The 14,717-nt window shown below is 34.6% G+C and overlaps 1 protein-coding gene and 1 pseudogene across 4 annotated transcripts in view; both read left to right on the forward strand.

Moving 5' to 3' along the window:
• The window catches only part of Smurf2 (SMAD specific E3 ubiquitin protein ligase 2), a 104,326-nt gene that overhangs the window by 79,669 nt on the left and 9,940 nt on the right, over positions 1 to 14,717 (forward strand). For all 4 annotated transcript variants that reach the window (XM_047544442.1, XM_047544443.1, XM_047544440.1 and 1 more), the window contains 3 exons: positions 6,775 to 6,970; positions 8,336 to 8,439; positions 10,827 to 10,941. In XM_047544442.1, the coding sequence (XP_047400398.1) occupies positions 6,775 to 6,970; positions 8,336 to 8,439; positions 10,827 to 10,941 (415 nt within the window). The remainder of the gene's footprint in view (positions 1 to 6,774; positions 6,971 to 8,335; positions 8,440 to 10,826; positions 10,942 to 14,717) is intronic.
• On the forward strand, positions 13,609 to 14,713 carry LOC124979769 (60S ribosomal protein L19-like; annotated as a pseudogene).

The following is a 14,717-nucleotide window of genomic DNA, read 5'->3' on the forward strand; positions in this document are numbered from 1 at the left end:
TTTACCAGCATTATATGAGTTCTGGTTGCATGAGAACCTTACTAGTACTTGGTATTTACTTACTAGTACTTTGTAATTATAATTTGCCAGTCTGATGCTTTATCTCAATGTGACTTTAATTTGCATTTTCCTAATTATTAATGTGGTTGAGCACCTTTTCATAGGTGATTCATACCAGACATCTTGGCTGTAGTTGGCTGTTATTAGATTTATTGACCATTTGGATTTCCTTTTTTTGGTAGAGATCCTCTTCACATCTTATGACCATTGTCTATTGAGATCAGAGTTTTTTGTTGGCCTGTTGATCAGTTTTATGATGTTTTATATAAATTGTTTACATCCTTTACATTATATAAATTGTTTACATTACTTTTCTAATGTGCCCTTTATATTTAAAAATTTGAACTGTAGATTAATTTTTTGATGCATTTATAGTTTTGTCTTTACTAGGCAAGTCTTTAATCCATTGGAACTTTTTCCTTTGTGTGTGGATTTAAGTGGCATGTGGGGGCAATTAACTGGGATTTGGTGAGATGATAAGGAATACCTAAGATATTGACATTCTCTACTGAAAGTTTTTATTTTGTTTTAGTATTATCACTATTTGATACCTTCCTGCTTCCCCCACCCCTCTAGACTCTGAATTACTTAAAAAGAGGACCCCTATTCTACGCATTTTTCCTTCTTCAGTATGTAGCATACTCAAGTGTTTGATAAATGTATATTTATTAAAGACTCAGACTTCTGACTCTTTAGGAGGTCCAGAAAAGTCCTAAGAGGTAGTTTTATTTTATCTTCTTTCCTCAGGAGTTTGGAGTTTGACTTGATGTTGCCAGTGGAACATTTCAGTAGAATAGTTATAGGTCCTCTTGTCTTTTGACTGAATAGTTAGTTGTATCAAATAACTGAATTAAAAGTAGTGTTCTGAAGGAAGGACTAGATGGGATGATTAGAAATGTTGGTTGCCTTTTCTGTTTGAGTAGATTACAGGAAGTAATTTGAAGAACAATTGACTGCTTTTCTGATGATTATTTTTCCAATTCTGTTTATTAGCTTGCTTTAATATCATCAACATTTCTGTATCTCAAAGTTTTATGGTCATTCCCAGTAGATAGTTCTCATGTGAAATTTTTTTTGTTTTGCACTGGAGGTTGAACTAAGGAGAACTTGGCCATTGAGCTACATCCCTAGTTAAATTGCTGAGACTGACCTTAAACTTGTAATTCTCCTGCCTCAGCCTCCTGAATCACTGGGATTATAAGCAGGCACCACCACTCCTGGCCTGAAAGTGTTTTTTTTTTTTTTTTTCTTTTGTATCCTCTCTTCAGTATCTTTGAATAATTGTGCTGTGAAAAAGCTTAAGCGTTTGTGTATCTTTTTTTTGTTTTGTTTTTAAGGAGGGCAGAATTTCAGAACTCCAGTTGACAGTGTCATCCGTAAAGTCTCCAACCTGATAAATCTTCTCTGGAATTTATAGTCATGTTATATTAGACAAAATATGTAATTATTTACAGCATTTAAATTCCTATCAGAAGTTAACTTAAAATTGACAAAGGACTTAGTTTTTATACAGATATAAAATGTAAAACCTAATTCGTTATGTGAAAGTGAATTTATTATGTTGAGGTATAAGAAACAATTTTAACCTCAAATTATGGTTTTAAAAGGATATTCATCTGGGAGCAGTGGCGCATGCCTGTAATACTAGTGTCTCAAGAGGCCGATGCAGGAGGATTGTGAGTTCAAAAGCCAGCCTGAGGGGCTGTGGTTGTGGCTTAGTGGTAGAGTGCTTGCTGAGCACATGTGAGTGAAGCACTGGGTTCGATCCTCAGCACCACATAAAAAAAATGGACGAATGAAATAAGGACATTATGTTCATCTTTAACTACAAATATTAAAAAAAAAAAATCAAATCCAGCCTCAGCAACTTAACCAGGCTCTAAGCAACTCACTGAGACCCTGTCTCTAAACAAAATACAAAAAAAGGCTAGGGATGTGACTCAGTGGTTAAGTGTCCCTGGGTTCAATCACCAGTAATTAAAAAAAAAAAAAAAAAAAGGATATTATTAAGGCATCAGTTTTAAAATTTAACGTTGTTATATTAATCCTTATATATCTTAGGATATGTTGGGTAGAAGACTCTTTTTAACATTAATGCTTTATTTCTATTTTTAAAGACTTTTGGAATGTGTTTTAAATATGTGTTAAAAGCCAGTTAAGGTGGCACATTCTTATAATCCCAGCAATTTGGGAGGCTGAGGCAGGAGGATCACAAGTTCAAAGCTAGCCTCAGCAACTTAGCTAAGCCCTAAGCAATGGAGACCCTGCCTCAAAATAAAAAATAAGGGATGGGGCTGTAGCTCAGTGGTTAAGAACCACTGGATTCAATCCCTGGAATCAGAGATTAATAAATAAATAAGAAAGTCTGTTAAAGGAATTTTGGATCTAAATTATATGAGCTGTCAAATACATTGTTATCTAGTTACTTGGTAGATCTGATATGGTTCTTATTTTCTCTTTGGAATTTTTCTTTTTCCAAAAAATGTTATTGGAGTATTGCTGTCAGGCTACTGTTATCTGACTAATCATGAATTGGTGAAAGTAGTTTAACCTTTAGTCTGAATTTTAGGAGAAGCTCTGATATATTATTGTTATATAACTTTCATAAATATTTTTAGATGATTTTTATTTTTAATTAGTTTTTTGTAACCTGTTTTAGCATTTAGGAAGTAAGAACTGATTGCAATAAAATCATAGAAAGGGTACTTTATCTGAGCCAGAAAATAAGATAGTGGGGCAAGTTATATTTTAGAGAGGAATCTCATAGTCAAACTAAGAAGAATTGGGAATTAATTATTTTGAGAGGAAGTGATAAGTTACCTCTTAGAAATATATATTAGGCCTATTTTATATAAAATGTTCAGGAGCATATTATTTAAGTTCTTTTTTATGTGGTACTTTAATCTCCCCCAAACCCCTTCTGTAATACTTTTGGTGTCATTCTTTTCAAAGGGAAGTTTTTTATATTCTGAAGATTATGCAGTTCCTGTGAGGCCTCAGCACATAATCTGTTAGTGATGGTACAGTGTTGATAGACTATTGCGGAACATTGTCATTGGGATTCAGTAAATAATTTGTCAAAGGACACATTCTTCTAAGAAATCATTTTTAATCTTTTAAAAAAAATGTCCTTGCTTGAAAACAAACTTTATAGATTTTTTAACCCAGTAACTATATTCATTGCAGTTAAAATGACTAACATTTACTCTGCTTAGCGCACTCTGACGTATCTTACGTCGTTTAAGCACTATTTTATGTCGTTCTTTTTGTAACTCTATGCTGTCTCCCTCTCACCAATGAGAAGAATGGAGCCTTAGTCATCTAACTTGTTTAGAGGTGTAGAAAAAGTGTGAGAGCTGGGATTTGAATCCATCCAGTTTGACTGTAGACAGGTATTTTTTTTTTCTTCCTGACTTTATTCTTTTAACACTATTTCCCTTCCTTTGATTGGCATTGCAGGAAGTTATTACTGTAAAGGAAGCTTTTCTGTTTTTTCTTTTTAAAGATGACTGTGGACAAGGGTTTTACAATTTGAGTCTTCTCTGCATGTCAGGTTCACTTATTTCAGGAAAATTGTTTGATTTCCTGATTAAGTCTCTAGACATTGTCAAACACCTTGAAGGGTAGAGGATTGGCACCTGCAGTGTTTCTTGACTAGCACTGACATCAGTCTTTACATAACTGCCCTTTGCACCCTAGTATAGTTGACGAGATAGACTGCTTTATTGGATAATTGTGTTTTTCTTTTCCATGCGTATATGAGAAATAATAACTTCTGGTGGCTGAATCTGGGATTGTTTACTATTTCAGTTTTAAACCTTTTCCGTTTGCAGGTCTTTAGACAGTCTTTCACACAAGGCTTTGTGCATGAGCTTGCTGTCTGTGGATTTAAAAAATAAAGGTTTATTGAAATATAATTGACATACAATCAACTGTAAATTTTTATACAGTTTAACATATTTAACTTGTTATACACCCAAATATCTCACCACTCGAAAGTGAACATATCCATCACTCCAAAGGTTTCTTCATGTCCCATTGTAATTTCTCCTCCTCTCCCTCCCTGTGCTGCTTTCACCTTGTATTAGTTTCCCAAGGCTACTGCAACAAAATACCACAAATTGGGTGAACAACAGAAACTAATTCCCTCATAGTTCTGGAGGCTTGAAGTCCATACTGAGGGAGTCAGCTGGGTTGGTTCCTTCTGGAAGCTCTGAGGGAATCTGGTACATGTCCCTTTCTTGCTTCTGGCGGTTTCTGGAAACCTTGTGTTTTTCGACTTGTACACATTTCACTCTAATGTTTGTCTTCCAGTCATCTTATAGGTTTCTTTCCTTTGTGTCTACATCCAAATTTCCCTCCTCTTACAAAGATAACAGTTGCATTTAGGACCAACCCAATGCATTGTTATCTCATCGTAGCCTGATTACATCTGCAAAGACCCTATTTCCAAATAAGGTCACATTCACAGGTCCAAAGAGTTGGGACTTCAACATGTTTTTGGAGGGGACAACCCACAACACTCCCTTTTGGATTTTAGGTAAATGGAATCGTAACAGTATTTTTGTTTGTTTCTTTTCCCAAACATAATTTTGAGCTTTGTTTCTGTTGCATGTATAGTTCATTTCTCTTTATTGTTACAATGGAATATCATCTGAGTTGTTTCCAGTGTTTGGCTATAACAGATAAAACTATTAAATAAACATTTATATACAAGTTTTTGTATGAATATATGCTCTAACTTTTGTTGGGTAAATAAGTACTTAAGAGTAAAAAGGCTAAGACATTTGGTAGATTTATGTATAATTTTTAAAGAAAGTGCCAGGTTGCTTTTCATAGTGTTATACCATTTTACATTCCCACCAGCTATGTGCATGAGGTCTTGCTCTGCATCCTTACTAAATCTTGGTATGATTAACCTGGTTAGTTTTAGACATTCTAATTGGTGTGCAGTGGTATCTCATTCTTTTTAAAGTTTTTTTATAGATGGACACAATACCTTTAATTAATTATTTAATTGAGCTGTTTAGTTTTTATTTTGTTGAGTTTTTGAGAGTTCTGGGATATTTACATATATGTCAGATATATGCTTTCCAAAGATTTTCTCCTAGTCTGTGACTTGTCTTTTCATTTTCTTATTGGTGCATTTTGAAAAGCAGAAATTTTCTTTAAAATTTTGTTAAAGTTTAATTTCTCCATTTATTCTTTCATGGACTATGCTTTTATTGTTATATCTAAGAAATCATGGTCTAACACAGGTTATAAATATGTTTTCCTCTGTTTCCAAGTTTTATGGTTTTAGATTTTACATTGAGGTCTGTGATCCATTTTGAGTTGATTTTTGTATCTGGTATATTTTATATACCCAAGTTTTTGTCACCTCACCCTATAGTACTGGGACTTAAGCCCAGGGCATCACATACACTAAGCAGTTCTATACCACTGGGCTATGTCCCTAGTCCCCCAAGTTCATTTTTTAAAAATAGGATTTCATAATTATTTATGAAGTACTTTTTATAACATATTGTGTGTGTGTGTGTGTGTGTGTGTGTGTGTATGTGTAAAAACACCTTTATTATTATGTTTAGAAGAATAGTTAATATTGACATTTTCAAAAATGCTGTATTCTCTGTATGGTTATGTTTCAGACATAAATTTGGCCTGGACTGAGAATCACGATATGTAATGTAAATTAGATTTATCTGTTAATGAACTGAGTTATTTTCATGTATTTTTATCAGAGCTTCCATTACTCTTTTCCTTCAGGTTAGGAGATTATTTGCTTATCTATTTCGTATAAAATTAATTTTAAACTCCAACCCTGTCGCTCAGTATCTGCATAGACATCATTAATAAATTATGTAACTTTATTTCCTGACAAATTATTGGAATTAACTACTTCATTACATTATAGAGTTCTTTTTAAAATATCTTAAATGCAACTTAGACTATTTTATGTCAGGAGAATAAAAACAATATCTAGGCAAAGTGTCTCTTAAAATTATTATTATTATTATTATTACTATTATTATATTTATGATGTACTTGGGACATTATTTTCATGTTGTGGTATTATATGTGTAATTAGGTCCAACAGTGAGTTTTCTTAGTGTCTCTGAAGTATACTTTTAAAAATGGTTAAAATGGTAAATTTTATATTTATTTTACCGCATATAGACACAGAGATATAGTCGTTTTTATAATGCACTTAGACTTCTTTGTAAAGTGCTTGTTTCTCTGTGAAGTAACTTACTCATGATCTCCCAAATTGTTGTAGTGTAGATTATAAAAGATAAACAAGAAGGGTTTCTGCCAAGCTGCCAATTTGAACTTCTGTTTGGCTCTTCCAGAAAGACAGACTCTAGATAGCAAGCAGTGTTTGGCATATGCCTGAATTTTAACATAGGTGATGGAACAATGTAGAGGAAAATGGAAATAGTACTTGATAAATTTGTTACCAGGAGCAGTATAAAGCTTTGTGGATAAAACTGCATTTTCTAATTCTGTCAGTTCATGTGGACTATGAGAAATAAACTTTGGAGCTGGCTTATTGTTGCTCCCCTACCCCCCCAAAAAGAGGCTAACCATATGTCCTAATAAGGCTTGGCAAATGATATATTGCTAGATTTGGTTTGTAGTCTGATGGTATTTTAAATGTATTTGCAATCTTTTAAATTTAAAATACTTTCATAGTAACATTTCTGTTACTTCCAGTCGGCAGAACCAGTTGAAAGACCAACAGCAACAGCAAGTGGTGTCATTATGCCCTGATGACACAGAGTGTCTGACAGTGCCAAGGTACAAGCGAGATCTGGTTCAGAAACTGAAAGTCTTGAGGCAAGAACTTTCTCAACAACAGCCTCAGGCTGGCCACTGCCGCATTGAGGTTTCCAGGGAAGAGATTTTTGAGGTAAACTTAGAAGTCTTTTATTTTTTTACAAGTGTTATTTTAAAATGGAGGAAAATTAAATTTAGTGTTTTATTATTCCTTTTTCAAGAATACTTTTTTGGGATTCATATCCCTCTTGAGTGAAAGCATTCTCTTAATTCTTTTTTAATTGTGGGGAGTAAAGGCAGTAATATTGGAGATATTCAGTATGTGAGGTAGGCATTAAATGGGATGAAGAGTGCCACATATTCAAGAGTGCCTTGGTTCAGTTTGATCTCTGCATTGCAAATTCTTATATGTTAATGAATATTATTTTAAAAAAATTTTTATTTAATTTTTGGTATTGAGAATTGAAACCAGGGGCACTTAACCACTGAGCCACATCCCCAGTCCATTTTTGTATTAGGAGTTGCTTTGGACCTCGCTATGTTGCTAAGGCTAACTTTGAACTCATGATCCTCCTGCCTCAGCCTCCCAAGCTGGTGGGATTACAGGTGTGTACCACTGTGCCCAGCCTGTAAGTGAATTTTAAAAGGCCACAAATATTATCCATTCCTCTATTTCTGATGCTTCTGAAAGTTAAGAGACTCTAATTAAAAAATATTATTTTGTCTGATTACTGTTGGATTACTTCCTTAATTTATTGAAAATCTTTCAGTTATATACTTTTATCCTTGGAGGATAGCCCTAATACCAGCTTCAAAATTCTTGTCATAATAGGTAGTAGAGGCCAAAGGTAGGGGTTTCCCATTCATTAGAGGATTCCTGTACAAAATATGTTTGGAACCCCAGTTATCCTTTTCCTAAAGGATGAACTTTTTTCTTTCAGAGCACTTCTGACCTTATTTGTAGTCTGCTGTTCATATTTTAAAAGGATATAAAGCTACCCATGTAGTGAACCACTTTATGATTGCTTGTGTTCTTTTGGAACTGTTTTTCTTACACTTACTTTACTGGTGCCTATAACCTAAAATTAGGTCAACCAACTTCTAAAAATTTGCTGTTCTACCAAATTCTCTTTTTCTTTTGAGTGGAAACATTACTGTGGTTCATAGTACCTAGTAGGCTTTTCATATAGTATTTATCAAATAAATTGCTTTCAGAAGGATTAAACTACATCCATTTTTGTTTTTAAAAATTCTGTGCAGTTGAAAACATTTGAAATTTATTCATTGATTTGACGGACAAATTTTACTTTATTTAAATTGTGGCTAGGGATATAGCGCAGTTGGTAAAGGGCTTGCCTTGCATGTACAACACCCTGGGTTTGATCCCCAGCACCACGAAACAAACAGACAAACAAACAAACTGTGTTTTGTTAGTTGGATGGGAGGGGGAGTTTAATAGGTTAAAATCACCTAATAAAAATATATTAATTTTTTTCAGGAGTCATATCGACAGGTCATGAAAATGAGACCAAAAGATCTCTGGAAGCGATTAATGATAAAATTTCGTGGAGAAGAAGGCCTTGATTATGGAGGGGTTGCCAGGTAAAGACTTGCTTGTCACTTAATGATGTGTGGTTCTTTTACAAATTTAAGACACTGCCTGTGATGTAAATTTCTTATGGAGATTTATTTTTCTAGTGTTATATTCCCTGATATTTGTAAAACAAGGACAGTTCTGTAGATACATTCATAATGAGTTCAGGACATTACTGCTTCCATAAGAGTTATTCTATTGAATGACATAGCTCAGTGAGACTTTTTCTGAAAATAGCTGCAACTCTGTGGTCTTGTTGGACTTGTTGGCCCTTTGTTTTCACTGTCTCTCTCGTTTAGCACTTATTTCCTCTGCTTTACATTGTCAGGAACAATCTTGAGACTTTAATGATATATTATCTAAATACTGTTTCCCTTTGCTTCCATTGCCACATTTTTTTCCTTGCGAAATAATGGTATATATGTGCAGGTCTCATGATGGTCCTTTGAATGTTCCAGTACAGAAGATATAGTGTTTCTGCTACATTCATAATTATACATCAAGTCCAATTGATTTATTTCTGATAGCATATACACTATCATAATTTTTTTCCACGTGTGAAAATTCACTTTATGTAAATGTAGGAGAAACAGTATATCTCTGAATCAAAATGTTGAAAGGACTATCAAAATAACTCTGCTTCCCTATTCTAAAGCCAACCTACATTAAATAGTGCTTCCACTAAGTCCTACAGCTGTTATTTAACATCAATTGTATTCATTTGTAGACTTATTTTCATTCTGTCACCTTATTGCAAATGGTTAATTTCTCAAGGTTTTTATAAAACGTTCTCTTGTACATCATATTTAGGACTTAGTAGTTCTTACGGAATTATGATTTACTCAAATAGAATTCATGTTTGTAGGAAAACTTTATATGCTAGTGGCATCTATATATGGAATTAATAGTCTCAGAAAAATTTTTTTTTTTCAAAACAACAAAACTTTTTATTTACTTTTGATCTGCAGCAGCACATCTGGTAAACACTGGCTTTCTCTTTGCAGCAGGTGACAATCCTATGCGCCACCTGTGCGTTGAGAACAGAGCGGGCGGGCTAGGGGTGGAAGGCTGGTTGGTGCCTGGACCCCAGATATCCACCTTTGCCTCCACCTCTGCAGCTGGCAGGCAACCAAGCATCCGCGGATCCTTCCTCAGAAATCTTTTTTAATTTTATACTGTCAAGATTCGGGCAATATAAATGGGATTGCCAGTGAACTGCTTTTTTTGAACTTTATTCTATAGTAGAACCCCCAAATAGTTCAAGTTCTTCTCTTACACATATTCTAAAAACTTGGGAAAACAAAACAAAATTTGGATTTTCTCTGACAAAAACACAGATTCATGTGCAAGGCACATCAGTAAGTGTTGTTTGTAGGGATGCTGCATATATGGAGACTTCACTTCTTTTTTTTCTCTATGATAATTTTTCAATTGCTACATAGTGATAGTAATTTAATTTAGACTCCATCATATTATAGAATTTTGAAATATTTTCCTTTAACTAGTTGGGAATTGTACCCCATTTGCTGAAAATGTAGCATTTAAGCTGTTTAATACATAATGTCAAAACATATCATTTAAATAATTTTCTGTAGCTCAGGAATAGTAAATGAGATTAGAACTGTCTCTCTTAAGTTTTAGACTACTGATTTTATTTCATTTCCACTAAGATTAGTGACAGGTTATCTTTTATACTATGAAAACTATAAAGGATTTATTAAGTTGGGGACAGTAGTACTTTTTATTGTGAAGTTTTTGAAAACATGGATGTAGTATACTTGAAACCAAGAAGTAGTGTGAATTATAACCAGAGAATGCAGACTGGCCCTTGTATCCACACTTATGCCAAGTGCCTTGGAATTTCTGATTTCTTATATTCTTATCATGGTATGTTTTAGGCTCTATTCAATGAAATATAATGAGATAAATGATGAACTTTCCTTACTAAAACAATGTCATCAATAAGATATCCCATTGTCCATCAACAAAACACCCCATTGTCCAAAAGTAAAAGTAAATTAATGTTATATTATATATCCACATAAACTAGTATAAATCTGACATAATGGGAGTGGACTAGGATAGACTACATGACATAGATGCTTTGAAATAAAACTTTTTCCCTTCATTTTATATTTATCATGGGTTACAAATTTATTTAGCATTTAAAGTAGCAAACTATGGGGCTGTAGCATTTCATGAGTAGCTGAACTGCTACATAATGCTTTTAAACTCTGTGGTGCTAAAATGTAATAATAGAACCAAAATTGCATGAGCAGAGACTTAATACTTTGTTTTCCTTTCTTAATTAAAAAAATTTTTGCTAAAATGATTAATGGTACATCTTAATAAAAACTGATTAATAAAAATTTTTTTGTCATATCTTGTTTTCTAGGGAATGGTTGTATCTCCTGTCACATGAAATGTTGAATCCATACTATGGCCTCTTCCAGTACTCAAGAGATGACATCTATACTTTGCAGATCAACCCTGATTCTGCAGTTAATCCGGTATGATTTATAGTTGTAATGATGTGCATTGAGACCTGTAGTCCTTGTTATCACTAAATATCAGTGTAGTTTATTACATTGATTGATTGTGGTACTTGGGATGGAACCCAGGGGTATTCTACCACTGAGCTACATCCTCAGCCCTTCCTATCCTTTTTAATTTTTAACAGTCTCACTAAATTTCTGAGGCTGGCTCAAAATTTAGGATCCTTCTGTCTCAGCTTCAAGAGTAGCTGGGATTATAGGCATATGCCTCCATGCCTGGCTCAATATAGTTTATTATAATAGGAATTACTTTTTCATGCCCTAATCATATTCTTTGACTCAGCAATTCTTTGAGAAAATTTTCTCAAGTAAATGATTATGGTATACATGAAACAATTGGGCACAGAGATGTTTATTATTTATAGTAGCCCCAATTGAAAACAACAGTTATCCATGATTGTTAAGGATGTGTGGAAAAATGTACACTCGTACATTGCTGGTGGGACTGCAAATTGGTGCAACCACTCTGGAAAGCAGTGTGGAGATTCCTTAGACCACCATTTGACTCAGTTATCCCACTCCTCGGTTTATACCCAAAGGACTTAAAATTAGATACTACAGTGATGCAACCACATCAATGTTTGTAGCACCTCAATTTACAATATCTAAGCTGTGGAACCAACTTAGGTGCCCTTCAACAGATGAACAATAAAGAAACTGTGGTATATATAAAAAAGAATGACTTTATGTCTTTTGCCGGTATGGGTGGATCTGGAGACTATCATGCGAAGTGAAATAAGCCAATCCCCAAAAAACAAAGGCCACAGATTCTCTCTGATATGCAGATACTAACACACAATGGGAGTGGGGGGAGAGTAGAAGTTCATTGGATTAGACAAAGGGGAATGAAGGAAAGAGATGGGGTGGTGGGAATAGGAAAGAGTAGAATGAATCAGACATAACTTTCCTATGTTCATATATGAATATACGACCAGTAACTCTATATCATATATAACCACAAGAATGGGATCCTAATTAGAATAAGTTGTATGTATGTATAATATGTCAAAACACACTCTACTGTCATGTGTATTTAAAAAGAACAACAACAAAAAAAGTTATCCATAAGAGGGAAGATTGATTAAATTGTGACATAAAGCAGAATAATAGAAATGGTTAAGAACACAGATTCTGGTATTGGGAATACATGGAATCATATCCTTTTCTCATCATATACTTAGCTTCGTGATATGGGCAAATTCATTGACTTATGCCTTAGTATTTTAATTGCTAAAAATAATAAGTACAGTTTGTCTCAGAGAAGAGTGTGAGAGTTAAGTGGGACCTTGAACATTATGAATTTAGTGCAGTGCTATGCCTTTTAAGCCCTATTATTCCTTATTATGAGCTTAGGAGAAGTTAGCAGTTATTAATTTATTGATTTGTAGTAACTCTGTTATCTTTTCATAGGAGTGCATTCTGCACAACCACTAAAATGATAATGTGGGATAAAGATGGTGTTCATGATATGTAAAGTGAAAAGTATTTTATACATCAGTATGAAACAACTTTGGTAAATACATACAATAAAGTGTAAACAGGCAAAGCTCTATACTATAATACTGACAGTGTTATCTCTGGGTATTAGATAATAGGTGATTTTTAGTTCCTGTTTTGCTTGTCTGTGTTTTATGTGAATATTTTGTAGTGAACATATGCTACTTTTAAAAAAGAAACAACTTTTTAAGATCAAAGGGTGTTTTAAAGATGAGCTTAAACATTACTTAACAAAGAGAGAAGTGAATGAATTTTAAAATACAAATTTCCAATTAACAAAACAGTCTGTAATGAAAAAAACAATATATCTAAACATGATAGAAGTGTTCATTGAAGGTAATTCTCTATGAAAGGAAGATTTGTAGGTGCGGCTTTTTGGGGAGCCCACTACTACCATTGGAGTAATAACCAGCTCACATTTGTTGAGTGCTGCCCGTATGCTGGGCCTAGTGCCATGGGTTTCATCACCTTATTGTACTTCTTATAGAATACTTTTTAGATACTTTCATTATCCTCATGTTCCTAGGTCTAGACAGTCTTACAGGGTTTAATTAATTTGAACAAGTGTGCACAGCCAGTAAGACTTTTCCAGGACAAAAGACTCAGTAGGAGGTGAGAGGAGGAAAGGAACAGAACCTATCCACAAATGATTGAGTGAAGCTGCAGTGGGATTGTGATGTGGACTGACTTCTAAAAGATAAATTTTACAAAGTGCCCTTACCCTCTGAGAGAGGCATCAACTGTGTATTTTATAGTAATGTAGAAAAGCTTTAGCATGCCCTATAGAAACATTCCCTGAATTTTATTGAGCTTTGATGTGACGATTGATTCCATTTAAATAGTTGCAGAGTACAAATTTGGTACTTACCAAAAATATTTTTTCCCCCCCAAGGAACTTATTTAATTAGAATTTTACAGGACTCTGGAAACGTGTATTTCTTACAAGCCTTTTATTAAAAGTGTGATTTGGGGAAGCAGTTTTAACCCTCATTTTGTTTCAGATCACATAATACAATAAAATTAAATTAAGTCATTTAATTAAACAAAAAAAAACTATACAAATTATTGATACCTAAACACAATTTGGTTTGGAAATGAAATAAAATGAAATTATGTGTATATAGTTGTATTCATAAGATAAGTGTTGCTAAATGAAAAACTGTATAATAATGAGAAACTAAGGGTTGAATCCAAGTACAAAGGAAGACACTCGTCAGGATTCCCATGTTTCATCGAGCATCAGAAACCATCAATCTTGCCATAGCTGCAGCCATGAGTATGCTTAGGCTTCAGAAGAGGCTTGCCTCCAGCGTCCTCTGCTGTGGGAAAAAGAAGGTCTGGTTGTACCCCAGTGAGACCAATGAAATCGCCAATGCCAACTCTCGTCAGCAGATCAGGAAGTTGATCAAAGATGGCTGATCATCCTCAACCAGTGACTGTCCATTCCCGGGCTTGGTGCCGGAAAAATACATTGCCTTGCCGGAAGGGCAGGCATATGGGCATAGGTGTCAGCTAAAGGGTACAGCTAATGCTCGAATGCCAGAGAAAACCTGGATGAGGAGGATGCAGATTGTGCATAGGCTGCTCAGGAGATACCATGAATCTAAGAAGATTGACCGTCACAGGTATCACAGCCTCTACACCTGAAGGTAAAGGGGAATGTGTTAAAAAACAAGCAGATTCTCATGGAACACATCCACAAGTTGAAGGCAGATAAGAACGGCAAGAAGCTCCTGGCTGACCGGGCCCGCAGATCAAAGACCAAGGAGGCATACAAGCGCTGTGAGGAGCGCCTCTAGGCCAAGAAGGAAGAGATCATCAAGACTCTGTCCCAGGAGGAAGAGACCAAGAAATAAAGCTTCCCTCTTTGTCTGTACATAGTGGTCTCAGTCCTTGAAATAAAAACAAACTTTATCTGTTGGGGGGGTGGGGAATCAATCTTTTGGTTCTTTTCTTGTACGTTATTCTGTATCCACATTCTCTGCATCTGATTGGATCCCTGGATTTTCTTTCATTTTCTTCACAGATAGGTATCATTGGCTGCTGCTTTGGGGGTTGAATGTCCTTTTGGGTTTCTGTTCCTAGTACCTACATAGCACAGAGACTTTTCCCTGCGTTTCCAAATTGTCGAGGCGTCACCAGAAATCTTAATGCTACTTACATATTTACTTTTTATTAAAGAACTTCCTGTATAGTTTCTAGCTTAAGTATTCATATTAACTTTTTTCAATTTC

Source organism: Sciurus carolinensis, chromosome 3 (genome assembly GCF_902686445.1).
Source record: "Sciurus carolinensis chromosome 3, mSciCar1.2, whole genome shotgun sequence".
Taxonomy (NCBI): Eukaryota; Metazoa; Chordata; class Mammalia; order Rodentia; family Sciuridae; genus Sciurus; species Sciurus carolinensis.